The following is a 24,457-nucleotide window of genomic DNA, read 5'->3' as shown; positions in this document are numbered from 1 at the left end:
GTGAGAGTCTCGACTTTGGCACAGGCGCAATGCAGCGCTCGGCCCCGGCGCAGGCGTTTGGGTGTTGCTCCCGCCCCGCTTCCTCTACCGCTTCTCCACCGGGCTCGGGTGGGGCCGGGAGGCGGCGAGTGACAGCCACTGCGGGCCGCGGGAGCAGGGCGGGTGGCAGCCATGTCGGACAGCGGGGCGAGCCGCCTGCGGAGGCAGCTGGAGTCGGGGGGCTTCGAGGCGCGGCTGTACGTGAAGCAACTGTCGCAGCAGTCGGACGGCGACCGCGACCTGCAGGAGCACCGACAGCGGGTGCAGGCGCTGGCGGAGGAGACGGCGCAGAACCTGAAGCGCAACGTCTACCAGAACTACCGGCAGTTCATCGAGACGGCGCGCGAGATCTCCTACCTGGAGAGCGAGATGTACCAGCTGAGCCACCTGCTGACGGAGCAGAAGAGCAGTCTGGAGAGCATCCCGCTGGCACTGCTGCCCGCCGCTGCCGCGGGCGCATCCACGGGTGAGGACACGGCGGGCGCGGGACCGCGGGAGCGCGGGGCGGCCCAGGCGGGCTTTCTTCCGGGGCCGGCCGGAGTCCCTCGCGAGGGCCCCGGGACGGGAGAGGAGGGCAAGCAGCGAACGCTCACCACGCTGCTGGAGAAGGTGGAGGGCTGCAGGGACCTGCTGGAGACACCAGGTCAGTACCTTGTGTACAACGGGGACCTGGTGGAATACGAGGCAGACCATATGGCCCAGCTGCAGCGAGTGCATGGCTTCCTCATGAACGACTGTCTGCTGGTGGCCACTTGGCTACCACAACGGCGAGGCATGTACCGCTACAACGCACTCTACCCACTGGACCGCCTGGCTGTGGTCAACGTCAAAGACAATCCACCTATGAAAGACATGTTCAAGCTGCTCATGTTCCCTGAGAGCCGAATCTTTCAAGCGGAAAATGCCAAGATTAAACGCGAGTGGCTGGAAGTGCTGGAGGAAACCAAGAGGGCGCTCAGCGACAAGAGGAGACGGGAGCAGGAGGAGGCAGCCGCCTTGCGTGCGCCACCACCGGTCACTTCCAAGGGCAGCAACCCGTTTGAGGATGAGGCCGAGGAGGAACTGGCCACCCCGGAGGCAGAGGAGGAAAAGGTTGACCTTTCCATGGAGTGGATCCAGGAGTTGCCGGAAGACCTGGATGTTTGTATTGCGCAGAGGGACTTTGAGGGTGCCGTGGACTTGCTGGACAAATTAAATCACTATCTTGAAGATAAGCCCAGCCCACCTTCTGTGAAAGAGCTGAGGGCCAAAGTGGATGAACGAGTGCGACAGCTCACCGAGGTGCTTGTGTTTGAGCTCTCCCCGGATCGCTCTCTGAGAGGTGGCCCTAAGGCTACTCGAAGGGCAGTGTCTCAACTGATCCGTCTCGGCCAGTGCACTAAGGCTTGTGAGCTGTTTCTGAGGAACAGGGCGGCAGCTGTGCATACTGCCATCCGCCAGCTTCGAATTGAGGGCGCCACTCTGCTCTATATTCACAAGCTGTGCCATGTCTTCTTTACCAGCCTCCTAGAGACTGCACGGGAGTTTGAGACAGACTTTGCAGGCACGGACAGTGGCTGCTACTCTGCCTTTGTGGTCTGGGCAAGGTCTGCCATGGGCATGTTCGTGGATGCTTTCAGCAAGCAGGTTTTTGACAGCAAGGAGAGCCTGTCCACTGCTGCCGAGTGTGTGAAGGTAGCCAAGGAGCACTGCCAGCAGCTGGGAGAGATTGGGCTGGATCTCACCTTCATCATCCATGCCCTCCTGGTGAAGGACATCCAGGGGGCCTTGCTCAGTTACAAGGAGATTATCATTGAAGCCACCAAGCACCGAAACTCGGAGGAGATGTGGCGTCGGATGAACCTGATGACTCCTGAGGCCCTGGGCAAGCTCAAGGAGGAGATGAGAAGTTGCGGGGTCAGTAACTTTGAGCAGTATACGGGGGATGACTGCTGGGTGAACCTGAGCTACACTGTGGTAGCCTTCACCAAGCAGACCATGGGCTTCCTGGAGGAGGCACTGAAACTGTACTTCCCAGAGCTACACATGGTGCTCCTGGAGAGTCTGGTGGAAGTCATACTGGTTGCTGTGCAGCATGTGGACTACAGCCTGCGCTGTGAGCAGGACCCAGAGAAGAAGACTTTCATCCGGCAGAACGCATCCTTCCTTTACGACACTGTCCTCCCAGTGGTGGAGAGGAGGTTTGAGGAAGGTGTGGGGAAGCCTGCCAAGCAGCTGCAGGACCTTCGGAATGCATCGAGACTCCTGCGGGTGAATCCTGAGAGCACCACGTCTGTGGTCTGAGGCTCTGGTTCGATGCTGTGTGTGCGTCTGTCTGTCTGTCTGTCTGTCTGTCTGTATGTATGTATGTATGTCTGTACACACACATGTACTACAGATGCATTGTTTGTATTCACATTACACAATATCAACACATTCCTCAGACACAAACAGCATATAAAAGTGCCCTCTTAAAAATGCAGTCAAAAGAAGAAAGATAATGTGTTAAGTGCTCCCTCCCACATAGAGGGATTATTAGAGCACATACTGTGCTTTTTTTTTTTTTTAAACTCTTTAAGGAGTGTATGGTCACAGCAGCATTTCAGGTCACTCTTTAACCTGAAACACACTTGTCACAGTAGCACATCCTGGAACATTGCACTTCTGTGCTGCCTAGAAAAATATGCAAGTCCACAGGGTTTAAGTTGTGAAGCATTCCAGTTCAACAAAATGGCTTCTGAACGGTCATTGCTGTGTAGCGCCCCTGTGTCATGTACTCAAGAAGCAAGCCAAATTGGGAAGAAATGAGTTGGCTTGGGATAAATTTGAGTAAGTGGGCCCCAGACTCTTCAGTGTTTGTAGTGGTGTGGAAGGAGGCTTTCATAAACCACAGGCATCCAAAAGTCGGAAAACTGGCGTGTTCCATGCCTACTGCCTACTCAGACGCATCTTTCTGGGGAATCACAAGGACTGCATTGAATTGTTAACACATCCCAGAAGTGAGTAGATTGCCATGTTCAGGAAGTGAGTCTGGCTGAAGAGCCACACAGAGGATCCTAGCAGTAGGTGGGTGAGTGACTCCAAGCCCTGCAGACACCTGGGTTTGGAGCCACTGAGACGTCTGGAAAATGCAGAACTCCCTGTTTGAGTAATAAGAGTTCTGGGTATGTGTAGGTTAGGAGTTAAAAAAAAAAAAGAATGCAATGTCACTTAAGAATGCCTGAGATTCGGTTTTAGTTGTTATACTGTCTTGAGATAGGTTTCAGCCCAGACTGGTTTTGAGCTGGCTTTGTAGCCAAGGATGACCTTGAATTTCTAATCCTGACTCCCTTTCCCAAGGCCTGGGATTACAGGTATGTGCCACAGCGCCATTTATGCTGCATTGGAGAATAAACCCTAACTTCCGGCATACTAGGCAAGCACCCTATCTACTGCTACACCCACTGCCCCAGTAGGCTTTTGTAACTTAGTAACTGAGAGGAGATGGACACACATCAGGCACAAGGAAGGGACAAACAAGAGTGCACACTTTTCATCAGAGCGCTGAGGCAGGGGCAGGTGGGTCTCTGAGTTCAAGGCCAGCCCGGTCAACAAGGTGAATTCTAGGGCAGCCAGGGCTCTGTAGAGAGACCCTGCCTTTAAAACAACGTTGAAGAGAATTCCAGATTGTAATACTTGTCTCAGGTTGTTTAGTAAAGGGGAAGGTGGGTAGATGGGAGCCCCTGAGAGTTCTAAACTGAGCTCTGCTCTGATTATCTTAGTTCTGTTAGAATGTGTTGCTCACACCCATTTTCCACTAGCTTCTAGCTGTGGTTTTTGTCCAAGATGCCATGTTTTTATGTCCTTTGGTTCCAAAGGTTATTCCTTGTCTGAATAAAAAGGTAGTAAGCCGTCAAATTACGTAAAACCCCAGATGGCTTCTGCAGTCATCCAGGGTTGTTAAACTCTTCAGCTTAACTAAATTCAGGCCAGCTTTTTCTTCCCCTTTTATTAGCTCTCCATATGTAGAAAGATTGATGAGATCACCATTACAGATTTTCACTTTTTCGATGTTAGGGTTTGTTGTAAATAAAAGTCTCTGTGAAGACTAAGCTGGCCCTGAACTCAGAGATCCTCCTGCCTCTGCCTCCCAAGTGCTTGGATTAAAGCTGTGCTCCACTACGCCTTGCGTAGTTAGAATTTTCTACATGACCATAACTGGATGTCCCAGCCAAACAAATATACTAATTTCTCTTAGGATCACTGGAAACTTGAATTTCAAAGAATTGTGTGGTTGTGATGATTACTTGGTGCCATTTGGAGTTTACTATATGAAATGCGCTGTGTGGAGAACTCTATGGCATAGAGCTGTAAGAATGCTAACATGTCCCATATAATAAATGCTGTATCCTTATGGAAATGGAAGTGGAGAACTTCATTCTGCTAAGATGGGCTACTGTGTTCTTCTGTGTAGCTGAGGGAATGCAGTCTGAGAAATCTGGGCAGGAAGTTGACTGCATCCCCCTTGGGTGCCAGATACTTGGTATTCACCGTCCCCCTAAGATCAGTCAGAGGTCCTGACTCCCATGTCTCACCAGAGTCTGAAGCTTGCAGGATGTGCAGCAGTGGTAGTTCTGTGCATGCTGGCACGCTGCTTCAACATTATCACCGTTCATTTGCTTTCATTCCAATTTTAGTATATGTGCTGCCGAAGCGAGCACCGTTCATTTGCTTTCAAATGAATTGCATAGACCGAACAAGAATCACGGACTGGGTTAATTTCGGTTAGACAGTTCAGCCTCTGATGAGAGCCTCCTGTCACTTAAGTGCTTAGAGTCATTTCTGTTGAAGATTCTACCATGATTCCCTGCACATTCGTCTTGCAGCTGGTGTTGTAGGGCAGAGGGGCCGGAGCGCGCTGCAGACAGAAGCACGGTCGCACACTGCACTTTATACAGTGAGAGATGGGACCTCTGAACTGACGGCTCTGTAGCATTCTCACACCGACGGAACCGGTGCTGTTATAACACTTTGTTTATTTGCGTCGAGACAGGGTCTACTCTAGTCTTGGATAGCTTGGAATTCTCTGTGTAGACCAGGCTGGCATTGAACTTGGGGTCTACCTGCCTCCAATTAAGGCTCAGACTCTGTTCTTTTATCCTTTTTTTTTTTTTTTTCCAAGAAAGGGTTTCTCTGAGTAGCCCTAGCTGTCCTGGAACTTGCTCTGTAGACCAGGCTGGCCTCAAACTCAGCGCTCCAGCTGTCCCTACCTCTTGGGCCCTGGGATTACAGAGCAGGTCCCTCCATCATCTGACTTGTCTAGTTCAACCACCAGTCCTATGTCCTTTTCTTTATGTGGGGAGGACAGAGGCCGATAAGATGATTTTAAATATTTTGTATAGTGTCAGAACTGTGAAGTTTTGAGTGTGCTGAGGATGAAACCCAGGGACTTATAAGTACTTGGAGCAACAATCCAGGCCTCAGAAAACACAAGATTTTTAGGATATCCTTGAGTGGGAAACTGCAGTATACAAGGTGAGAATCTTAAAAGCCAAGTTTATGATCTCTGCAGATCACTGACCTGAGGCAAGCATCACCCCAGTGGATGGAAGATAAAGCCATTGTAGTTAAAGGACCAAATGCTGAGCTTCACGATACCCGTCGTCTCTCAATGTTCAAAAATAGGACAGAGTTAACAGACACAGCTGTGTACAGCAGAAACGCCCACGGTGTACTTTCAAATGGGGCAGTTTCTCATAGAACTACTGGTACATACAGGTGTGAGAAGAAAGGGAGGCATGCTCTATGGGCAGATGTGAGAAGACTCCGTGTCTGGAAGGGACCCGCATGAGGGAACTGCAGAGCTCAGACAGGTGTGTAAGAGAAAGCAGCACCAGACTCTGCCAGGCGGCCCTGACAAGCTGTATGTGCACCCTCCCCCAGAACTCGAACAATTCCCTTCCTGCTTCGTTCACTCAGGTATTTCAAAGCATCGTTTCTGTAGTTCTACTTCCCTGGGGTCTTCTCCAGATAGAGTAGTCTTCATAGTTAACTTTCATTTCCTGGCAACTATGTTAGCCTTTTACATATTATAATTTTCATATTCATATTTAAAAAGTATTCCCAGCTGGGTGTGATGACACATTTATAATTCCAGAATTCAAGAGGCAGAAGCAAGAGGATCTCTGGGTACCCAGTGAGACCCTGACTGAAAAAAAAGAGCCAGGCCTCTTGGTACATACACCCTTTAATCTCCAGCACTTGGGAGGCAGAGGCAGGCAGATCGGAGTTTGAAGCCAGCCTTGTCTACATAATGAATTCCAGGATAGCTAGGACTACATGGGAGGCTGTCACCCAAAAACAAAACCAAGGAGGAAGATGAAGAGAATACTAGGGAGAGAGGTAGGTGAGTGCTTATGAACACTTGCTGCTCTGAGGACAGGTTCAAAATCAGTCCACCTTCAGCAAATGACACCTCCTGGCCTTGGGCAGTGTGTGCTTGCTCATGCTCGCTCTCTCTCTCTCTCTCTCTCTCTCTCTCTCTCTCTCACACACACACACACACACACAGTATGTAAAAATAGTTTTAAAAACTTCCAGAAAAAGTTATACATATGGGTAGATGTGTGTGTAATATATTACTTTCCCTTTTTATCTTATTTCTGGGAATACATGTGTATAATTCATGTCTAGGTATGCTGTGCTAAGCCATTCCTTTTATTGTGTACATTAACCCATCGACTGTGAGCTGCAGATGTCTCCAATGGTGGCCCTTCTCCTGGCCTTTCAGTTCCTTCAATCCTCTGGCAGCATACTTGACTATGGCAGAAGAAATGGCCTTGGGGATCCAGGTCCCTCATGTCACTGTTTTGATGCAGGAACAATGGTGTCACATGTCCACGGTCGGCTTCTTCTACTCAGCCTTGCCACAGGAGCAATAAAGTTGGTGTGCTGGCTGATTTCAACTTTACTCGCCATTTTCCTGGAGGTGCCAGAGTGGGTCCAGTAGTTATCTGCCATGCCTTCTTGGTGTATTTGCAGTGACAGACCTAATCCCAGAGAACCAAACTATCCTTTCTTAATTTAGATAAACACTACCAAACTTAACCACCAGGGAAGTCTGGTAGTCTCCCCAACAATATAGAAGATTTTCTATTTCCATTAATCCTCACAACCATTCATTTTGTGATAAATGCAGTGTAGTGAGATTTTTGAGATCGAGCCTGTATAGCCTTGAACCTGCTTAGAAGTCTGTATAAATCAGGCTGGTCCTGAGCTCAGGAATCCTGTTGCTGCTGCCTCACATGTCACCACACCAGGCTTATTCACTCAATTATGTGAAAGTGTGTCTGACAGATTGGAGCCTGGAGCTGGAGTTGCAGGTGTTCTGGGCCACCTAACGTAGGTGGCAGGATATGAACTCCGGTCCAATGGAAGAGCAGCAGTGCTCTTACCGTTGATGCATCTCCAGTTCCAGATTTAGATACACTTTCAATATTTTGAGGTAGGGCTGAGGCTTGGTACAGTGCTTGCCTAGTATGCACAAAGCCCTGAGTTCAATCCCCAACACTATCAACACTGCATGATAATGCATGCCTGTAATCTCAGCACTGAGGTAGAGGCAGGAGGACGTGAGGCTCATTCATCCTCAGCTACCTGGTTACACCTGACTGGTGACAGCTCAGCTCAGTCAGCAGCACGGGCGTGTTGACATGTGGCAGGTGACTGCAGCTGACTGACTGACCACCACAGCCCACAGCCAGAATCACTGTTAGATGGTACTAATTTCAACATGCAGGAATCCTCTCACTCCCCAAAGCAGCAGATGCTGTTAGAAGACCTGTCTGTCACTTGTGGCCTAAGTGCAGTGGCTGCCCTAGGCCCTGCAAATAGATGCATGTGCGACCTAGGGAATTTGGAGACAGAACCACGCAGGGTTTCAGTGATTTTGCTTGGTTCTTAGACTCAAATGTCTGTCCCTGATGACTGAACTGCACCCTAGTTTATAGACTGATGAGGGTGAGCCCCTCAGAATGAGATTAGTAATCATTTTGGGGCTTCTCAGAGCCCTTAAACTTGCACTCATAATGGGAATACAGATGTACTGACAAGATCAGAAAGGATGAGTGCTTGTCCACTTACCCTCTGTGGACAGAGGTCCTGAGTGCACATGGACTCAGTGCCCATCCAAACCTAAGGTGAGCCTTCTGGGAAAGCACCTTCATTCTGGGTTTCAGCTTTCACAGCACAAGAAAGAAAAGGCTGTGTTGAGGCCATGCATGTATGGCTTTTTTCTCTGGTGACCCCAAGAACCTGAGACAATTCTCTCCACATCTCCAGTCCTTTCCTCTATCATCCAGCCCTATCCTGTGACCTAGGTCGACTGATGCTGGGGTCACAGGTCATTCTCACTTCTCTCCCCTCCAGGTGCTCGCAGGGCCGATAACACAGGCATCTCTCTGTTGCATGCGCTGTTTAGTTCAACTTGTTAACTAGACCATTGGGTGTATAGCTTAAAGTAAACTAGATATTTATTACACACTTCTGTCAAATCTGTACTTGTCTGAGCAATGTAATTAAAATAAAAAGATATAGGCTGAGTTCCTTGTCCAAAACGGTTGTGATGGAAGTGTGTCAGATATAAAGCTTTTGTTGTTTGTAAGAAGTTTATTGAAAACACTGACAAAGAAGTGAGCTGGGTGCTTTTTAGATTTTGGAAGGTCTGCTTATCCAAACAAAGTGCCCTAGAGATTTGAGCTAATGTAGACATGAACTTCCTCTGTTTTGTGTACACCCAACACAGCATTCTTAGTGCACCTGTGTTTTGACTGGGACCCTCATGGAGCTCAGCAGAGAACTCTGCACACTCCCACTCCCAGCTTCAGGCTGGGTTAGGAACACTCACCGGTGTCCTTTCTTCAGTGTCTTCCTGCACAGATAAGTACGTGGTCAGTGCTGCTGCTGTTCTATACCTCGTAGGTCAGCCTGAGAATGGAGTAGGTGTGGGAAGTGAGTGGAGTAAACAGGGAGGGCCTGAGCTCTGCTGTCCAAGAACATTTTCAAGACTGCTTTATTAGACAACACAGTGCCATGAATGCCGCTGGCAGCCATCATGGTGGGACAGTCACACTGACATTCCCATGCTCTCCTCCTCCTGGCAGAAGCACGGCTCACGGGTCTCAAGGAGACAGACGTCACATCTTCCTCTCAGCGCCCATTTGTGGCAGAGTAAGTCCTTTGTGACTGTCATTATGGAACTGTGTTTTCTGTAACTGCTCCATGATTATCATAGTTTTGCAGTGGCTGGTTTTCCTATTGGCTTCTTACATCCTAAGACAGAGACAGCTCATGAGATAATGGTGGTCTTGAGCATTACCTTAGCTCTGTAGTAGGCTGTGGTCCACCCACTGATCACTTAGCTGCTCCGGTGGGCTCTATTGGCCTGGACAAAGCCAGTGGCCACCTCTTCTAGATGCTCTTTCCCAGCCTACAGCATCCAGGCAGCTCTTAGCCTCATCATGTACTAGGAAGTTGTGATTAAGAATCCACCACAAGTTCTTACCCAGAGGGAAGGCAAGGTCACCACAGCAGGGTGTGGCTAAAACAAGAGGGCTGTGAGTTTGATGCCCACCCACCCACAGGGCAACAGAGTAAGTGTGGTAAGTGCCAGGCTAGATCAACCTGAGACACAGTGTAAAGGAGATCTTGTCCCAGAAAATGAAATCAAGGCCAGATGTGACAGCACTTAGGATGAGGGAACAGGGCAGAGGTAGGTGGATGTCTGTGAGTTAGGCCAGCCAGGGCTACATAGAGAGACCCTGCATTTGAAAGAAAGAAAGAAAGAAAGAAAGAAAGAAAGAAAGAGAGAGAGAGAGAGAGAGAGAGAGAGAGAGAGAGAGAGAGGAGGGGAGGGGAGGGAAAGAAGGGAAGAAGGGAGGAGGGAGGGGTGCTAGAGAGACCGTGCAGTGGTTAAGAACACTGTCATACTTGTAGAGGACTGGCGTTCTATTCCCACTACCCACAGGACAGCTCTCCAGTTCTAGGGGTACAGTGCCCTCTGCTGACTTCAGTGGACACTGTACACAGTAGTGTATATAATTACATGCAGGCAAAAATACCCATACAGAAAAAGAAAATCTTTTATAAAAAAAAAAAAATTCAGAGCCAGAACAGACCCCAGCTAAGCACAGAGGCGGGCCAGCAGGTCCAGGCGAGGCCTGAGGACTGCACTCTGTCTGTGCTCTTCCTGCTGACTGCTGCATTTTCTGCTCTTGCCCTGCCCTCCCCTCTTAATCTCTCCTTCACTGTTTCTCTCCCCCCTGCCACCTGCTTTTTGGTCTCTTCCCCTCCGCTTCCCTTTTTGTTTCACTTTTTGTTTCACTTTTAAGACAGGGTCTTGCTCTGGCCGGCCTGGTGCTCAGTATGTAACCTAAAGTGGCCTTGAACTCATGGCCTCCCTGCCTCATCTCCCAAGCACTAAAACTGGCACTTTTCTGTATGGAAATTCTGGCTGCTCCTCCAGCTAAGAGCACTCCTGCTGACACAGCAGGGCTGGGTGTCAGTACCCAAGCACACTTACCGAGCATTTCTTCTAACTTGCTTGTGGCAGGCCCGTTGACATAATACACATATTTACTGTCTCTAAAGAGAAGAAACGCTGTGTTACTGTGTAAACTGCGGCAGAGCTGGCTTCTCATTACTGCGTCCTAGGGCTGCTAAGGCCTGTGTTGTGGGAGTTGCTTTTATTCCTTCAGGCCTGAGGACCAAATCCAAGTCCTCAACATGCCAGGTTCTCCTGCAGAGGCACAGCCAGGGATGGCCGCAAGCTCGGGTAGCTGACAGGTTACTTGCCCTGTTTGGATGGTAGGTGACGCACAGCTATGAGAGTTGGGCTTCAGGAGACTCTAGAGTGGAGCTTTTCGACCTGTGGATGGTGACCTCTCTGGGAGTCGAATGACCCTCACAGGGTCACATATCAGATATTTCATAAGCTGCCAAAACTACAGTTATGATGCAGCATCAAAAACAGCTTTATGGCTGGGGTCACCACAGCATGAGGAACTGTACTAGAGGTCACAGCATTAGGAAGGCCAAGACACTGCTCTGCACACACACACACTCTTACTACACGTGCACACACACTTACTACATGAGATACAACTGTGAGAGTTTGGCTCCAGCTTTATCCCTGAGACTCTCACTCAGTTAGGAGAATGTGTCTGTCTCCTCTGTCCACAGTGCATACACATTACCCTATACTCTCTTCTGTAACTAATCTATGAAATTCAGTCTGAGGTCAAGCCAAACCTAGACTAGAGTGTGTTCTTGATTTTATGAAGTATAGGTTCCCAGAAGGGAAGCCCAGTGCTGTACTCCTGGCCAGCTCTTGGGCCACACAGTGCTCTTCTCCCCGTCACCCATGAGCATCGACCTGGTACTTACACCTTATTCTTTTCTACCACCCCGAGTCTCACGAAGGCTGCTAAGGCATTCTTCTGAAGTTCAGAGGACAGCGCGTCGTAACACTGAGAGGCATCTGTTAGAGGAGGGAAGGGGGTGAGTGATCATTCTACTGCCAGCTGAGAAACTGCCACCCACAGAGATGTGACTGACCTTGATCCAGAAGCTGGCGGGTGAACTTCCTGGCTGTGACCAAGTACTCCTTCTCACTGAAGTAGTCCTCTTCATGCAAGAGGCATTTGGAAAGTATCTGATTTTAAGAGGGAGGTGAGGAACATAGAGAAAAGGGGGTAGGCAAAGGAGCATGGTGGTCACACCCCCTCCTCACAGACAAACACCCACCACAGTCTGCACAAGTAATGGATCTCTTCAGCTTCCAGCTGTATTTACAGTTAGAAAAGGACAGTCTGAAATGACATTTGTTAACATCTGATTTCTCATCTCTGCTGACGGCAAGACAAACACTTCTGGTTCTATACAGTCAGTCCCGCCTAGGGAAAGAGGACCTCCTGTCCCTTTGTCTTTCTTTTTAAACCCCAGAGTGCAGGTCCTCAAGCACTGGCTAATTCCTAGTTCATCAAGCGCCCATCCAAGCTGGACTTGGAAGGTAGAGGTGGATGAGGCTGCCTCCATGATTATGTCACCACTGTCTACCCACCATCAAAGCCAGTACAGGAGCAGAGAGATACAGACTGCTCTCAAAGGAAATGTCTGCAGCCTCCCATGTGCTCTTCAAACTCCCTCTCTCCTCAGAATCCTGCAGCAGTGTCCCCATCCCATTCTGTGTCCTCTCCTGGGCTCTCTGAGCAGGACCCTGCCCATTCTTCTCGGGATCAGAACGAGAGCTCAGGAACACTGGTGGAGCTCAGGGATCCTTACATCTTGTGCTCACTTAGTGACCACTATGTATCCATACCAGTCATACAAAAAACACAGAACAAAGAACAGTCCGTGAGCAGACATGGGACTTCTCTGTCTATGCCTGCTGTTCATCTGCGACATGCTCACCCTTCAACCACAAGCAATTTCAGGAAGAAAGTCTCACAATATTGAAGTGAGAGCACACAAAATTTCCAAGTTTCAAGTACCTGATACGATTCCACAAAAGGTTTAAAGAGTCCTGTGAGGAACTGTAATACAGCATTCCCTTTGTCTGTGAGGATGATGTCCTTCCCAGTCATCTGCATAACCTCAGTTTTACACAGCAAGTAACAGCCTTCCTCAAAGTCCTGAAGGAGAAAGGGGAGGCCACATATACACGCTGTCTGCCTACCCTCAGCATCACTCATCCCACAGCTCCCCAGAGCCACCTGACTGTGCACTGAAGCTGGGAGCATTTGTTCTAACGCTTCAGTACCAAAGCTCAAACACATCAACAGTTTGTGCAACTGTGGCCCAGGATGTTCAGACAAACAGACAGCCCGCCCAGATGTTCTTCATTTGCATTGTATACTTCCTTAAATATAACAGCAAGTCCAGAAATACCCACAGTGGACTTAGACTCAAAGCCTGCCTGCCCTCACATCCCCTACCCCAACTCCCACTGAGCACAGGAAAATACACAGAAACCTGCTGTACCTTCTGTCTGTGTGCCTCTGCCCACACCAGCAAATCCACAGAGCAGCTATGGGAGCTTGACCACAGCTGTCTCACGGCCAGGCAGGACCACCCATTCTGACACAGCCCAACAGGGAAGGCTCTGCCAACTTCCAAAGTTTAGGAGCATAGAGTCCACTCACAGCAGTGACAGACTGCACTAACAGCTCAGAGAAGAACTCCCCTCTCCCAAAAGGGTCTCTAAGTCACTGATGAAACCTGACCAAGAACCAAACTGAAGGCCCAAGAAGGTAATAAAAGATGACCAGAGATCTGACACATGCCAGGGACCCTCATCTGTCACCCCTGGAACACAAATGTGGCATGGCTGCTCTGGCTGTCAGAACTTACCCTGAGTGTGTTTCCTGGAAGGAAGATGAACTCATCTGAAAACACGTTGCGGAGGAAGGAAAAGCAACTGAAGACATCCTCTAGAAAGAAGCCATTCCAAAACATTAAGACACAGCTTTTGATCTTTCAGCCCTTCAAGTGTGTGCAAATGTAACAAAGGAAGAACTGAGTCCGTGAAGTTTATCTGAAGGACAGACTACAGTCCAACAGAGTTTAAAATGAATCCCTCAGTCCTGACGATCGTGATGAAACCATCCATAGAAGGGCTTTCTTCTGAGCAGAGCAGGAAGGGAACTCACCTCCCGGCTCCCTCACTCTCCTGTCTCCCATTTCTTCACAGTAACTTAGCACTCTGTCTGAGGTCACTGCAGAGAAGTCACTCTGAGAAACCAAAACCAGCAAGATACTTGCCCAGAATATGTGAAGGCCTGGGTTAGTCACCAGCACCCAAAGAGAGAGAAAAGAAAAAGCCAAAGTATTCCCCCAGACCAGCCCAAGATTCTCTAGGTGGGGCCCATGATCCCCAAGCAGATCAGGGCAGACCCAGCCTGTATAATTCATTAAATCCTCTAGGTGGGGCCCACGATCCCCAGGCAGATCAGGGCAGACCCAGCTGCATGCCCCAGGTCAGCTGTGATCTGACACCACTGTGCACCACACAAGGATAGGGAGTACTGATGTCCTATGAGCCTCTGGTAGACAGGGGCTGTCACAGCAAAAACATCATTCTACCAGTACCCGGCAATGGTGCTTCTAATGCAGAACCTCCCTGGACCTAACAGCCTATTTATAAAAGGCAAAGAATGTTAGTTTATTGTATGATTGAGTGAGGCAACACGCATGCCACAAACATGCATATGGGAAGTCAGAGGACGGCTGTCAGGAGCTGGTTCATCTCCCCGTGACTGCTGCTAAGCAGCACACTCGAGTGTAGCTGGTCCACACATTTAGGACACATCTCCTGTCTCTACCTCCCGTCGCAGTGCAGGAAAGCTAGGGTTTTATATGCATGCTGGAACACCTAACTTTTTGCCGATTCTAGAAATCTCAACTTGACTAATCACACTTGTCTGGCAAGCGTCTCCCACGAAGCTGTCTTCCTAACCCAAAGGTGCAGTACGGACAAAGCAATCATTAGGTCTTTCCAGTTCCCAAGTTTCATTGTTTCTTTTTTTTTTTTTTTTTTTTTTTGGTTCTTTTTTTCGGAGCTGGGGACCGAACCCAGGGCCTTGCGCTTCCTAGGCAAGCGCTCTACCACTGAGCTAAATCCCCAACCCCAGTTTCATTGTTTCTTAAAAGAGTTATTTTAATTTTATTCAATGTATGTGTGTGTGCCCCATGTGTGCAGTAGTCCACGGAGGGCAGCAGAGGGTGCTGGATCCTCTGGAGCTAGAGTTGTAGGAAGCTGTAAGCTCCTAACAGTGCTGGACCTAACTCAGCTCCCCTGGAAGAACAGACTCTAACCACTGCGCCATCTCTTCTGTTCTTTCAAGACGTAGTCTGCTATGGACCTCTAGCTGGCCCTAAATTCCTTGAAGCTCCTACTACCTCAAACTGAGTAGATGGGCTAAGCCACACGCTACTATACCTTCCCACTCTAGACCTACAAGTGGGCAGGGCAGCCTCCTTTTATAGAGAACAGACAAGGCCGCACTACTCCTTTCTGGGACCAGAGGCCAGGTCTCTTCTGACACTGACGCCCACACTCCTTAGAGTTACCTTTCCTGAGCCCAGGAGTCATGTGCAAAGCCACAGCTACTAGGGAAGGACGGGCAAACACGTTGAGCAGCTGGTTCCTGTACGCCGAGCACATGAGGAAGGCAATGTGTTGGGGCACAAGCCCGTTGACCATCTGTGAGCTTTCAGAGTCCACTTTCAGAACCACCTGGTCTTTGACAAGGGTGGCCAGGTTAGAGTGCAGGAGGATGCTCGACTGGACCACTTCCTCAGGAAGTTTGTTATCTACAGAGAGAGCAGCAGAGTGAACTCAACAGGAAGGCAGCCCCACATTCCAGAATCTACAGGCTCCAAGGCAGTACACATGGTCTAACACATCCTCTCTGTCTCTCTGTAACATGCCCAGTGATCTGGAGGTCACTCTGTGGGCAGGGCAAGCAGCCTCTCCTGCCCAACCACCACTCCCTCGTCCATGAGCCACACTGCACTCAGTCCTCAACTTCCTGAAGCTCTCCTTTCCATTGAAGCCACACTCCAAATTCCCAAAGCATCCTCCGTAGCTTGTTTTGTCCACAGCTCCTGGGCCTTGACCCTAGCACTAGCTTACCATCACCCAGGGCCCTCCCCCAGGAGGAGGCAGGAGAGCTCCAGACCAGCTTGTCCACCTCTGAGAACTAGGCAGTGCTTGGCCGTATGTCACAACCTGGTCTTTCAGTGATCACACTCAAACCATCATCCTTGTGATTCTCAACTTACACCAAGTACTGTCACAGACTCCCACCCCCAAATCCCCAGCACAGTGTACAGAGCTCCAATGAGGGGTGTGTGACACTCTGTTTGTGGAAAGGTCAGGGGACAGCTTTTGGGACTCGCTTCCTGTCTGCCAACTTTACTTTGAGGCAGTCTCTCTACTTTTTAAAAAATATTTACTTTGGGGTTGGGGATTTAGCTCAGTGGTAGAGCGCTTGCCTAGAAAGCGCAAGGCCCTGGGTTCGGTCCCAGCTCCGAAAAAAAGAGCCAAAAAAAAAAAAAAATTTACTTTTTATGTGTTTTGAGTATTTTGTCTGTATATAAGCATAGCTCATCAGGGCAGTACCTGAGGAGGCCAGAAGAAGAGGCCTAATCCCTTGGAAGTAGAGTTACAGACAGGTGTATGCTGCCCCATGGGCTTCTCTTCTAGCCTGACTCCGCACTGTGTACCCCAGATGCTCCTAAACTCTGAGCATCCCTGCTGCTGCCTGGCCCATGAGCTTCTTAGCAATTCTCCTGCCTCCCCTCCTCCAGTCTATCTGCTGGATATGCAGACGCACACAACCATACCCAGTTGTTTATCTAGTTTGAGGGAATTAACCCAAGTTATGCCAGACGTGTGTGGCACACACACCTTTAGCCACTGAACCCTCTCCCTGGCTCTCAGTGACGTGTTTACTGAGCTGTTCCTCTTCGTTCCCCCACCCCTTTTTGAGACAGGCTCTCTTCACATAGCACTGTCCATCCTGGAACTTGTTGTGTACATTAGGCTGGCTGGAACTCACAGACACACTTGCCCTGTCTTCTGGAACACTGGGATTAGAGGTGTGCACCATTACACACGCTTCTCTTGTGGCAACAGCAGTTTCTTCTTGTTCTTCTCTTCTCTCCCCCCTCCCTTATTTCCTATCCTCTTCCTCCTCCTCTTTGGTTTTTCAAGTTTCTCTGAGACTCACAGAAATCAGCCTGCCTCCTGAGTGCTGGGATTAAAGGTTTGCACTACCGCCACCCAGCTTTTCTTTTTTAAAAACAAAAACCAAGATCTCAGGTAGCCTTGGTTGGCCTTGAACTCTTAATCTCCTGTTTCCACCTCCTGAGCACTGAGATGATGGGAAAGCATCCATGCTTGCTCACTGAAGTGGTATCAGAGGGAGAGAAAGCCCCAGCTGCTTACTAAACTGCAGACGGTCCACACACACACACACACACACACACACACACACACACACACTCACACACTTACACACATACATGTGCGTGCACACACACTCACTCCACAACACATACATGTGCATGCACACACACACTTACACACATACATGTGCACACACACACCCATGCACATACACAGAGGAGACATAAAGAGGTGCAGGATAGGGCTCGGGGTACAGAACACAAACAAGGCCTTAGATTCAATTCCCTGTATGAAAAATAAAGACAGAAACAACCCTGGGGTGATTAGATGATTCAGTAGGCAAGGGTCTTGCCATGTAAGCTTGGTAAACTTGAGCTTAATCCCTGGATGCACATAAATGTGACAGCAGAGAACTGGCTCCACTAAGCTGTGCTCTGGCCTCACCCCAACAACAATTTTAAGGTAACCACTGGAGCAAACAGTACAGTCGCTGGGCACAGCAGCTCATGCTGCAATCCTAACACAAGACGACTGCTCCAAGTTCGAGATGAGCCTGGACTAGACAGTAGTTCTAGGCCAGCCCAGAGTGAGACAGAGCCTCAAAAGAATAAAATTTGAGGTTATGAAGGTGGGTTAGTCAGTCAAGTAGAACCTGCATTCAAAGAAGTAGCACACACCGTGACCTGGCTATGATCACAGAGGAGGCAAGGATAAGAAGACCTCTGGGGCTTGCCGGGCAGCCAGCCCAGCCAGACTGCAAGCTCCACAGTCACTGTAGAGGCAGGGCACAAGAACTCTCTCAAAATAGAAAACAAAAGCAAAAGCCTGTCACAGGCTCATGTGCAACCCACACCAGAGCGCACACAAACCCATCACGGCTCTTTAATTAAATGACAGTGAGTATGGAGGGGGGGGGAGGTGGAAAACAGGAGATTAAGAGTTCAAGGCCAACCAAGGCTACCTGAGATCTTGGGTTTTGTTTTTGTTATTCTCACTGCAGACCAGGAGGGCTACTCTAAGCAGCCCCCACTGAGGTCTCCACTCTGCAGCGACGTGTGTGCCATCTCTACTTTGTTCAAAGCCTCCATGTGCGTCTCACCTCTAAGAACATCCCCAAGCTAGGAAATGAAGACTACTCTAGGAAGCCCGTGCACCCCATGTACGCACCAGGCCAAAGCAGGAACCCTCCAAACACCTGCGTTAAGCCCTTCAGCCACAGAGTCTTTTCCACCAGGGCATCGAAGTCCATGCACAGCTGGTTCTGAAGCAGAATGGCAACTACCAGAAGCCATGGGCTCAGAGCCAGGTTTTCAATTTGCAAAAGCTGCATCTTATAGGCAACTTCAGTGACAAAGGCTTGCACATCCTCAGGCTGCTTCTGAGGGATGCACCTGAAAGAAAGGCAAAGAGCAGGTTACAGGTTGGCCACCACACACTGGGCGGGAGAGGACCCCAATAGAACACCTGTCATGGTTCTGCCACCAAATTCTCTCAGAGAACATGCTGGCAGCATTCCCCAGCTTCCCAGAGGGACCTGTGCATGTCTCCAGCATATGCAGTTAATTGATGCAAAAACACGTATTCCCAGTTCTAGGTATAGAGGGGAAAAAGCAAACAAAGGCCCTCCTCTTGCTTTATCAGAACATATCGCTGGCATGAGCACATCTGCTTAGACGAGTCTGTACCACGTGGCTGCCTCCTCCTACACTGCCTCTTCGGGAGGCTGCAGAACTCTAAGACCTGGACCACCCTCATCTGGGAGCAGGAGCTCCACAAACAGCTATGGGAGAAGCCCTGGGCTCTGTGGCTTCGTGCCACTTAAGGGCTGGCTGGGCAGACATGTGGTGTGTCTGCTTTTCTTCCCCTAGAGGACTCCTCTAAGGTAGGAAAACACAAATGCTTGGGATGGTAGGCTGGCTCGGTAGGAAAGGGGCTTGCTGCCAAGCCTGACAACCTGCATGCACGCACAGACATAAGACGTCAATTACTCCAAAGGAGACTACAAATGCTCATCAGGGCCCTGACCCTGAGAGCCCAGTGTGTCTGAGAACAGGTGTTATCCTGGGCGTGGCTACTCTGAGCGCCTTCCTAGGGTCCTAAAGCACTGCTCTGCACACCTGAGCTGGCCTGCTCATAAGCAATGTCCACAATCCCCGTGAGTGCTGCTAAGCTGGCAGCTGAGGAGGACATCCTCTGCCTACACAGGCAAGCACACCGCTCGGCCTTCTTTGTTTCAGAGAGCATTGTGGGGTGGGCAGATAATCCTTTGCTTTTGCTTGTTATTGTTTTGAGAGAGGGTCTCACGTAAACCAGGCTGGTCTCAAACTGCTGTGTAGCTGAGGATAACCCTGAATTCCTGCTGCTACTCCTCTAACAGAACTCCCGAGGGCCAGGATTACAGCTGCCCCGTCATGCTGGCTTCTAACATGAGGCTCTTTAACCGAAGCCTTCTGCTGACGAACATGTGTGCCAGGGCTGCCCTGGCATTGCTGGGAGAGCTCAGGCAAGCCAAGGTTTGGTCTCAGAGGCCGTCACCTCAAGAGTCTCGCTTCACATTTGTGGAATTTACTTCTCATCTGTGTCAGGTATTAAAACACAGGCCTTGCACCTTGGCACCAAGTTATACGTGTTCCGACTGAGCCGCCCTGCAGCTAGAGAGCGCAGTGACACAGGGTCTCCAAAGTACACATGGATACTTCCAAAGTTCTCAGAGAGAATCCGTCTAGCTTTCAACAGTCCCTGGTGGAATCACAAGATGGGGAAAGAAAACAGGAATATTTTTTAAATTAGTAGTGGATGTGTAAGTCAGGGTATTCTCTACACACAAAGAAAATCAAATTTGGGTATCCTCACGTACGGTAGTGGATTCCTTTGGCTTAGGGATTCCTAGGAGCTCATACGCATAAAGACTTTCTTCCAATATTTTATCATAACTGATGCTAATTGGGACAAAGTAGGTATCAAAAACTTCTCTTTTAAAAAATGGTTCCATCACAATATTCAGGAGACCTGTAAACACAGAGAGAAATGTTTACCATACATATTGAAGATCAGGGTACATAGGGCATAAATAACACACTAGTCTCCCTCTTTCCTGCTCTGTATCCACAGCCTCCCACCCCTAGGGCTGAGAAGTGAATCCTAAGTTTGTGTCCAACATCTCCCATTGATGGCCAGTAATACCGTCTCTGTCACTGCCCAGCCAGTCAGTCTGCTCTGGCCCCCAGTGAGAGGAGAAATGGCCCAGTGTGAAGCCAATCGAGCAGCAGTCATACAGCCAGCCTTCCAACCCACACCTGAGCTGCTGCCTCTAACTCACCCCAAACTGACACACTGGGCATGAGAGTTCACACTTGTCTTCTCAGCACTCAGGAAGCAGAGGCAGGTGGGTGACAGCAAGTCTGAGGCCAGCTGAAGCTATATAGTGAGTTCCAGGCCAGCCTGAGCTTCTATGTCAGAAACCAATCAAACTGTGTGTGTATGTATGTATATCCATGACGATTACAACAGCAGCCTGTGTTTCCAGGGAAGCCCAAACTCCTTTAGTGATGGCATGCAGTGTCTTCCCCGATTGTTTGGGCCTGGTACTCTGATTCTCTAAGCTTCTGCCCTATATCACCCCCAGCCAGGGGTGACATCCAAACCAGATATACGTAAGGAAACAGTTGGAATCTTATCAGACAAGGGGAAGAGTATCAAGTTCTGTTTGTAAGCCACAGCAACACCATGCCTGAGGCCTGGGGTTTGTAGCTTCTGATACATGAAGAGACTCACCGAATTTAGGAGTCAAGGTCTTGGCAGCTCGACTCCTTGTCCCTTCGAGGAAAAATTCAACAGGAGCATAACCACTCTTTAAAAGAAAACAACAAACACACAAAACCCATTGTCTACTCTCAAAGTAACGCAGGCCTCTTTTGTTTCCTCCACCTGTCCCGTGTGTGTGTGTGTGTGTGTGTGTGTGTGTGTGTGTGTGTGTGTGCGCGCTCGAGTGCATTGGGGGGAGGGGTCGGCAGGAGACACCCAGGACCTCCCGTATAGTAGGCATGCACTCTAGCACTAAGCCACATCCCCAGCCTTATATATAAATGCCTTTTGATTCCTTATCCCAAGTGCCTCCCACCCCTTGAACAAACACTGCTAACAGCAAGACTTAAAAAAGGACACATCTCAGACGAGGGACCACTGGGAGTTGTACACTCCTTGAGGGGGAAAGGCAGCTAGAGGTCTATGCAGAAGTGGCGTGCAGCTCTGGCCTGTGGAGCACTGCATTTACCCGTAGCATGGTCTTCACGTATTCCGAGAATACGGCCCAGTAGAGCTTATTTCCTCCAAAAGTACGTCGCATGAAGAAGGCCCCAGACATCCTGAGCAGCTCGCTCACCACTCGCATTCCCAGGAAGTCTAAAACACAAGCGAGGGGCAGTATGGGAACAAAGACCTAAATGTAAACACCACTGACGAGTTCATGAATGCAACATGTGCCCTGTGACAGCACCACTTCCACTTCTGAGATCAACTCCAGAGAAAAAGAGCAGAAAAGGGAGAGAGAGATGGCTCAGTGTGAGTGTCCACCACACAAGCATGAGGACCTCAACCCCATCCCCAGCACCCACATGACACAGAGGGTGGCAGCACTGAGTTGGGGAGGCAGTGGCAGCAGGACCTCTGGAGCTGACTGGCCAGTCAGCGTAGCCGACCAATGAGCTCCAGGTTCAGGGAGACCCTGTCTCTAAAAATGAGGTGTTGACCAGGAGAGACTCAGTGTCAACTTCTGGCCTACACACACTCACATGCACACACACACAAAGGTGCACATATATGCATATGTACCTCACACATGTACATACGTGCATATAAAACATACACACACACACACAAAACAAGCATTAAAACAAAAGATGTCTAATGGAATTTTGTAGGAGACTATGTTCAGATGCATGCTGGGAAAGTACCTTGTACCTCTCTTGGCTTCATGGTATTTTTAAGCTACCAGGGACAGAAGTAAAGGCAAGGCAACATGACAACAATGTCAGAGGCCAACGTCCTCAGCCATGTTCTGAAATGGGCATGTGGCATTCCTAATCTAGAGACCCATGACAACCTCTCGAACCTCTCCACCACCAAATAAAAATACCAACCTACATTTAATGAAATGAATTAAATAAAGCAGGCCTACAGAAGAAAGGCAAGGTTCTCCCTCCCAGTAGTTTTAAATAGCATTCCTTCTCCCTCGTGTTTAAGTCACTTCCTCAGCTGTTTATGCAGAAGGAAATACGTTTAAAGGCATCTGTGTTCCTGCAGCTACCTTACTGGTTCACTACTATTAATCCTAGAATCCCTACTTTCCTGGAGACCTTGAAAGAGAACCAGTGCAACCAGATTCTACAGCTGAGTGCTATGAAAGCACAGACACGCTCACCAAGCAGCGTAGTTTAGAGGGACAATGCTGACAGTCTATACCCACAGTGACAAGGCAACATGACACATGAGTGTTCCATAGCACAAAGGCCAACTGTGTGGCTCAAAGAACCAAGTGGAAACCCTCACTCAATCTAAACTCTCAGATGAGCATCAGAGAAAAACTTCACGACACTGAATTTGGTAATGACCTCTTGGTTTTGACAGTAAATACCCAGGAAACAATCAGATTGCCTGGACTTCATGGAAACATGGGAGTCCTGTGTATCCAAGGACAAAGTCAAAAGAATGGCAGGGTGACCAGTGGGTGGAGATGAACTGACCATCCTGTGTCTGTAGTCAAGGGTCCAGGAGACAGAGGACTCCCATAGCTCAATGACAAAAAGGTGAACAACCCAAAAGATGGGCACAGACCCACAAAGACACATCGCCACAGGGATTAGCACATCTAGCACCTGGAGAGCTGAGGCAGTAGGATCACAAGAGCTGAGGCAGTAGGATATTCAAGGCCAGCCAGGGCCATATAAATCCCATCTCGAAATTCAAACAACCAAACAATAACCTGTTCAAACCAAACACCCCAGTGACTGTGGAGCCTACACAGATGGGGACTCGGTACCACTGAAAACACACTAAAACCATGGTGACCATGTTACAGCACAGACATGGTTACTACTGAAGAAGCAAAAGCACACTGCCAACACTTGTAGGAACATGGGTAAATCCTACTCCTCTGTGCTACTGCTGGGAGCGCAGAGCGTGTGGGCACAACACACAACAGTACGACGGGCCTCAAACAAGTGAAGCTCAAGTCCCGCATGACCTCCAGTGGCATGCTTGCTGAGTGTCAGGGGCACGTGCTGTCTAGATGTCTTCTGTCACCTTGACACAAGGTACTTTTCTGGGAGGAGGAACTTGAATTGAGAAAACACCTCCATCGGATTGCCTGTGGGTAAGTGTCTAGGCCATTTTCTTGATTAATAACAGACGTAGGAGGGCCCAACGCATTGTGGGTGGGGCCATCCCTGCACTGGTGGTCCTGATTCTGTAAGAAGCAGCTGAGCAAGTTATGGGGAGCAAGCCAGTGAGCAGCGGCCTCCACAGCCTCTGGATCAGCTCCTGCTCTAGGCCCCGCCCTCACTGACTGACAGTGAACTGTGACAGTGAGCTGTGAGTCATGTGAGCCCTTTCCTCCCAAGCTGCTCTCATCTCATCACAGCAGCAGTGGCCCTGACTGACATCCAGTGTCACCTGAAACCACCAATGACAGAAGCAGGCAGTGTTCACAGACAGGAAGGTTAAAGGATAAAATTAATGTGATACATCCATACGATGGACTATCTATCACTCAGCTTTAAAAGGGAAGGGAATTCAGACACAGCTACAACACTGAGGCCATCCATCATTCTAAGTGAAATGGGTCAGTCACTACATAGTACAAAGGCCAAACTGACCACCACACCATGGCAGACAGAGACCCAGAAAAGCTGCAGTTGGTACCCTTCACACTCTCTTAGTGATTAGTACTCTTGTCATCGCTGCAGCGAGCTCTAAGTGTGTAGAGTTGGAGCAGGGATGGAGCCTATGCACGCACCCATCCCTGCTGCGATCACCGGCACGGGCAGGTCATAGTTGTAGAGGACAAAGGACAGCATGAGGAAGTCGATGTAGCTCCGGTGGCTGGGCAGCAGGATCACGGGGTGCTCCTGGATCGCTCGTTGTAGCTGCAAAACAGAAGTCAGATTTTCAAGAATTTCAGTTGTCATGTCACTAAAATCACAGCTTAATCAGAAAACAGAGAAGTAAATCACAGTGGGAGCTCACGCCTGTCAGTTCAGCATTTGGGACATTTGGGAGATGAAGAATCAGAGTCAGAAATAAGGTCCTCCTTGGTTACATGGGGAGTTTAAGGGCAGATGGGCTAGATACTCTGTCTCTAAATAAATAAGCTAAAGAAAGAAAGACATCTGGGCAGGCAGGGAAGGAGCGCACGAGGATGTGACTGGGCAAGTGAAGAGCTGGCAGCGAGGTCTATTGTTTGTGTCATCACCAAGCTGACCCTGACCACCAAAT

General features: G+C 49.3%; 2 protein-coding genes across 4 annotated transcripts in view; one reads left to right on the top strand and one right to left on the bottom strand.

Moving 5' to 3' along the window:
* Positions 1-17: 17 nt before the first annotated feature.
* On the top strand, positions 18-2,507 carry Exoc8 (exocyst complex component 8). The gene has a single exon (NM_139043.2). The coding sequence runs from the start codon at positions 172-174 to the stop codon at positions 2,320-2,322; it is 2,151 nt and encodes a 716-aa protein (NP_620612.1). The 5' UTR covers positions 18-171; the 3' UTR covers positions 2,323-2,507.
* Positions 2,508-8,649: 6,142 nt separating this feature from the next.
* Positions 8,650-24,457, bottom strand: part of Gnpat (glyceronephosphate O-acyltransferase) — a 26,538-nt gene continuing 10,730 nt past the window's right edge. For 2 of the 3 annotated variants that reach the window (XM_039098043.2, XM_039098042.2), the window contains 13 exons: positions 23,979-24,108; positions 21,240-21,367; positions 20,741-20,816; positions 19,824-19,975; positions 19,575-19,705; positions 18,134-18,357; positions 15,124-15,366; positions 13,405-13,484; positions 12,546-12,686; positions 11,611-11,707; positions 11,440-11,533; positions 10,577-10,638; positions 9,037-9,327 (listed from right to left, as the gene is read on the bottom strand). In XM_039098043.2, the coding sequence (XP_038953971.1) occupies positions 9,284-9,327; positions 10,577-10,638; positions 11,440-11,533; positions 11,611-11,707; positions 12,546-12,686; positions 13,405-13,484; positions 15,124-15,366; positions 18,134-18,357; positions 19,575-19,705; positions 19,824-19,975; positions 20,741-20,816; positions 21,240-21,367; positions 23,979-24,108 (1,602 nt within the window). In that variant the 3' untranslated portion in view covers positions 9,037-9,283. Of the gene's footprint in view, positions 9,328-10,576; positions 10,639-11,439; positions 11,534-11,610; positions 11,708-12,545; positions 12,687-13,404; positions 13,485-15,123; positions 15,367-18,133; positions 18,358-19,574; positions 19,706-19,823; positions 19,976-20,740; positions 20,817-21,239; positions 21,368-23,978; positions 24,109-24,457 lie in introns of all 3 variants that reach the window. The other variant, NM_053410.2, reaches the window with a different exon arrangement.

Source organism: Rattus norvegicus, chromosome 19 (genome assembly GCF_036323735.1).
Source record: "Rattus norvegicus strain BN/NHsdMcwi chromosome 19, GRCr8, whole genome shotgun sequence".
Lineage (NCBI taxonomy): Eukaryota > Metazoa > Chordata > Mammalia > Rodentia > Muridae > Rattus > Rattus norvegicus.
Note: the sequence above shows the minus strand (reverse complement) of the source record. Positions and strands in the feature narration are given on the sequence as shown.